Raw genomic sequence first — 5,667 nt, forward strand, 5'->3', positions numbered from 1 at the left:
AAAAAAAAAAAAAAAGAAAGAAAGAAAGAAAGAAAAAGAAAAAAATAATGTACACGTTAAGCTCTTTGTCTGATGTTTTTGAAGACATCTTTAACTTCCATGCAGACAAAGCTGAATACATACATTCTCTTTTTGCATTATTATCTTCCTGCACATCTGATAGGATCAATCAGTTGTGCTTGTGGGAAATATACTAGTTGTATGCTAAAGTCCAAGGCAGGTGAGTCTGGCCTAAAGTTAGCATTTTTTCGTTGCTGGTTCAACCCCATGAAAGGCAACTAGGTTTCATAGAGTGAAGGACAGAAGTTAGCCCTGTAATAATAGAATAAAATAAAATCCATAAACCAGTGTCTCCTGAACTTTCCCGTCACAGAAAGCAGTTGGTCCTTTCAGTGTGTCTGCTGTAGGATCTTCACATATACTTTTGCTAGCTACTCTGTGCAAAACTGATGGGGCAAGGCAGCAAGGGGCCACTTCTGTGGGTAAGCAAAGTTAAAAAGGAGCAAGTCTGTAGATTGGAGGACCAAACACAGCAATGCAATAAATATTTGTCCTTTCACTTATTTCAGGTGCCTGATGATCAGTACAGAATGCAGAGTCAGCCTTTAGGAATATGTCTGATTATAGATTGTATTGGCAATGACACAGGTAGGTCTCAAGAACATAAAGTCCCTTACTTCACTATCCTCCAAGATGGGGGATGATTCAGTATAAAGAATGTGGCTGGCTGGATTACGTGTCAAGTGTGAAAATGTATCCTGTAAAAGTAACATCAGGTCTTCTTAGACAACTAGTCTATGTGTTCTTTATTGCTTATTTTAAAGTAGTGTCAGAATGGGGCCGCCTTGTTTCACTGTACATAAACGTAGTGAGAGAGAGTCCCTGCAGCAAAGAGCTTATAGTCTTAATGGACAGGACAGATCAAATGAAAGGAGGAAAGTGGAGGCTCAGAGAAGGGCAGTGACTTGCCCAGTTTTGCACAACAAGTCAGTTGCAATTGTGCACTTCAGGAAATAGTCTTACTGAACAGCACAAAAATGTGAGTAGCTGAAGGCATACGACCTTTGTTCATGACTCAGCTGGGCTTCCGTTGTATATTGTACATCCTATCGGAAATTGACATCATAACTTTAGAGAGAAGGAAAATGGTTTATTTTTTAAATGTCCTCTTTTTAGGCAGTTTTGTGTATAGAGCTCAATATAGAAAATACCCAGGTTAAAACTGGTATTTTTCAGAAGGCCTTTGAAAAGCTCCATGTGATAGATTCTTGCCCAAGTAAAAATTTCACTGGGGCTTGGAACACACAAGTGGCTATCTATAGAAAATAGAGAACATTTGCAGTCAATGCTGATTAAGCCTGAGGCATATAGTAGGAGAGGGTCTGCGGGCAAATCTCCACTTTTTATTGTCATTAATGATTCAGGAAGACCGATCAAATTTCTGTGATACTTACATTTCCTGATGTAATTTTGAAAAATGGTAACTGCAAAGTACACAAGCACAGGAAGTGAAATAGGACAGACAAATGATAGGTGGAAACTTAGGGTGATGTAAAACAAGCTATTCTGGTAGCTACCCTGTGAGGTCACTTACAGCTGGAAGTGATTCCAGTTTTTGCCGTACTGCAAAGGAGAGAGAGTTAAGATTAATGTACTTTGAACTAAACGTATACAAGTGCCTTTGATTGCAGGTTGAGTGGCATTTTATGGTTGCTGTGCCCTTCTCCTTCCTAATGAGATACAGGAGGCAGAAGTGGAACAGGAAAACATGATTTGTTCACACCCTTAAAGGCTGAAGGGTAGAGTCTTTGTCCACATTTCTGATGCCTGCATTGCCTCTGGCAAAAGTCAGGAAGAGGTATAAGGAGGAGTTGCTGGGGTCAAGGCTAAGTTATTCAACCTTCCACATTTCCATCCCTCTGCCAGAAAAAAATGGCCCAGCCCAAAATGGGAAGAGGAAATAAATTCAGCATCTCCAGGACCATAAGCCCTGCACTACTTCCTGAGTGCCTAAAGCCTCAGTGTCCACACTTCTCCTGCTACAATGGCTTCTACAGTGCTGGTTACATTTTTTTATACAAAAAATCAATGGCATAGTGAATATTTGAGAGCAGCATGGAAAAAAAAAACTGAACATAAAAATAGTTGGCGTAGCAGGTAGCCTGTCAGTCAGAGTTACTATGCCTAGAGAGTGCAGTAAAACAAAAACTAAAACAAAAAAACCTTGGCCACAGAAAAGCTCCAGGTTGGCAGTCCAGAGCAGCATAGGGAGCGCAGGGCTCAATGGTGGGATTTTCCTCCTACAGACCTCAGCTGTTCCGAACTGAAGAAGGCTGTTTTTGGCAGTAAGCTTGGATAGGATTTAGAGGTGTTGGACTAAGGAGGTTTCCTGTTCCCGTGTACCTACAGAGGCCTAGAAAGAATGACATCTCCACTTGTTCAGTAGATGCAATGCAAAGGAAGAACTGGGGCTCTTTGGACCTTCATGCTTTTTGTCCTCAATGGACTCATCTACATGTTCATTAATGTGCTGTAGTTACTGCACATTAAGCTTAGTACTAAATGTGAATGCACAGTAACTGGCACTACTGCACAGTAGTGATGGTGCACAGGTTTTTTTAGATGCTATCTGCACAGTAGCCTAATACTACTGCCCTGTAGAGCATTAACATGTGTTTTGCCTGGCACGTTACTACATAATGTTATTAGGCTGCTAATAAGGAAGACCTGCTTTCTCCAGCTGTCTTCATTATGCTTATAAGATTCAAGTGACAGGCATCTGACATTGCTTAGGCATAGGTTTAGAAGAGTCCTTATTATTATAGAGCAGGAATGTCAGAGAGACAGTCTCTGGGCTGGATCTGGCTTGCAGAGCCTCTTTATCTGCCCCAGTGCTGTCCCTGGGTCTCATAATGGACCCAAGTGGCATGCATCTGACTGGCCCTGCACACAGGGCCCAGGGTGTGTCGCAGGCAGTGCCATTCCAGCCATTTTGGGACGGTGGTGCCTGCTTTGTCCTGTATGGTGCACCAACTGCACTTAGTGCCTGCTCTGGCTCATCTGGGATGTTAGCCACATGCAACGTAGGTCCTGCCTGGAGTGCAGTCCCAGACTTGCCAGAGCAGACACGCACATGGCAGCAGGGGGTGTCTGTGGGTCCCCCACACACTGGATCTACATCTGCTCTGGCTGTTCATCCCATTCATCAACCCTGTTATAGAGAGAGCATGTCACAAACTCTGACATTTAATATCTAAAAATCTTCTCAGACAAAAAAAGAAGGAAAATAGGACTAACTGCTAGAGCTACGTCTGCTGTTACCAGCATGTAGTGTGGAAGCTCAGAGTTAATCTGAGCCAAAGTTAGGTGCTGTTACATTGAGTTATTGCCCAGATAATTGGAAATGACACACAGTCATTATTAATTCATCACACTGTCAAGTCAAACCCAGCCACCTTCTTCTGGAACGTTGGGCTGCCAGGTTCTATCCTTACATCCTTTGGTTTGCAAAGTGATTTGACAGAGGGAAGAGGATTTTTTTAGGTGGTGACAAAAGATATGAATAGAAGGCAAAGTGTTGCTCATAATTTGGGGGTTTTATTACTTATTGTCCAACTAGGAAACATGTAATGTGGCCTTCAGATCTTTGTCATGCTTTTGACCTTTGTTAATTTTTCACTTTGAAATTGCTCCATTCAAAACTCTCAGCCCATTTTACAGACACAAAACAGAAAAGTAAACTACCAGTGTTTTGGGTTTTTAATTGAATATGCATGCACTGAATTATTCAGTTGTGGTGTGTGTGTGTGTGTTAGGTTGACACAGATATGTTTGTGTTTTGTGTACATACAAAAATACTTTTCGTAAGAATAGATCACAGTAGAATATTCCAATCAAGTGTATATTGCCTTTCGTAGATGCTAGGGTCAGAAAGGACCTTAGCAGATCACCAGGTCCAGCCCCCTGCTCTGGGCAGGAAAGAGTGCTGGGGTCAGATGACCCCAGCTGGGTGGCTGTCTAGCCTCCTCTTAAAGATCTCCAAGGTAGGGGAGAGCACCACCTCCCTTGGAAGCCCATTCCAGATTTTGGCAACCCTTACTGTAAAGAAGCCATTGTTCCTAGTTATTCCAAGGGGTGCCCTGCTAAACAGAGCGCCTCTTATTCCTGCCTGTCCCCCCCGATTAATTTGTAGGCGGCTGCAAAATCACCTCTCAGTCTTCTCTTGTGGAGGCTGAAGAGATTCAGGGCCCTCAATCTCTCCTCATAGGGCTTTGCCTGCAGGCCCCTAACCATATGAGTGGCCCTCCTCTGGACCCTTTCAAGGTTGTCCACATCCCCCTTAGTTTCCTTCTCTTAAAGTTCAAAAAATAATTTTTACTCTTCTTTGATTAGGCAATCTCTTACCATTTGTGAGAGTTTGAAAAAATACCAGGGTGGATAAAAATCAACAATTAAAAAAAATAAATAAAAATCAGATTTTTTTTTATTTAATCATCTTTTGTTAAGATGCTTTTAAAAAAAAACCCCTATATACAGATGGTTTTAATATAAGATATGTTAAAGCTTGAAGATATCATCATGGAATAGGGATTATAACGTCTAATTATATACTATTTCAGACAATATATTCATGTAACCTTTTTATAAAAGTTGTGTGGCAGGCCAGTCGGGGGCGCTTCTGCACTGAGCTGCCCACCTCACTGCGCCCAACCAAAAACCATGCTTTGGGTGTCTCCCTGGGGGTGCCTACGTTCAGCCACACCCCACCCTGGAGCGCACCCGCAAGCCTGGGGTAACCATTGCTACCACCCAGGCCTGGGTCTTTGTTAGGGCTCTGTGCAGCCAGGGTACACAGACCCTGTAGACCTTGGGGGTGCTTTTAACCCACTGTGGTACTTTGGGGTGCTTCCTTTTAGCCTGAAGCATTCAGAAGTAGCCTCCTGTACTGGAGGAAAGTAAAAATCCCACACCCACCTTAGCCAGCCGAGCAAAGGGGGCTCTAAAGGCTATCCTCACCCTCATAAGCATTAGAGCAAGGCATGCTATAACAGTTGGCTTTATTGATCAAAGAGGGAGGGAGGAATACAAAACAACGGAATATTAATAGAAAACCCACATGAGCAAATGGAAGAAAGGCAGCAAGAGGGCACAGCAGGCCCCCTGGCTCTCCAGGGACCTAGCAGACCTCCTGAGGCTAAAAAGAAAGGTCTACGAAGGATGGAGGACCAGATTCACCTCCAAGGAGGATTATTCTGCACTGGTTTGGTCCTGCAGGGAGCAAACCAGGAAAGCCAAGGCTGCAACTGAACTCCAACAAGCTTTGAGCATCAAGGACAATAAAAAGTTCTTTTTCAGATATGTGGGGAGCCAGAGGAAAAGCAAGGGCAACATTGGACCCCTGCTGAACCAGATGGGACAACTGACAACTGACACCCAGGAAAAAGCCAACCTATTAAATGGGTACTTTGCATCAGTCTTTCATCAGTCCCATGGGATGCCCATGCCTGCTACAGGACAGGGAGGTCCGGGTGAGGGAAATTCCCTGACCTCCATAAATGTTGACCTCATGAAGGAACATCTTGAGAAGCTGGACACCTTCAAGTCAGCCGGCCCTGACAATCTACACCCCAGGGTACTCAAGGAGCTGGTGAGCATCATAGCCCAGCC

At 43.6% G+C, this 5,667-nt stretch overlaps 1 protein-coding gene across 3 annotated transcripts in view; it reads left to right on the forward strand.

Annotated features, from left to right (window-relative positions):
* The window catches only part of CFLAR (CASP8 and FADD like apoptosis regulator), a 36,396-nt gene that overhangs the window by 21,958 nt on the left and 8,771 nt on the right, over nt 1-5,667 (forward strand). For all 3 annotated transcript variants that reach the window (XM_019523208.1, XM_019523210.1, XM_019523209.1), the window contains one exon: nt 570-648. In XM_019523208.1, coding sequence (XP_019378753.1) covers nt 570-648 — 79 coding nt within the window. The remainder of the gene's footprint in view (nt 1-569; nt 649-5,667) is intronic.

Source organism: Gavialis gangeticus, unplaced genomic scaffold (assembly GCF_001723915.1).
Source record: "Gavialis gangeticus isolate Ggan-Ray unplaced genomic scaffold, GavGan_comp1, whole genome shotgun sequence".
NCBI classification, from domain to species: domain Eukaryota; kingdom Metazoa; phylum Chordata; order Crocodylia; family Gavialidae; genus Gavialis; species Gavialis gangeticus.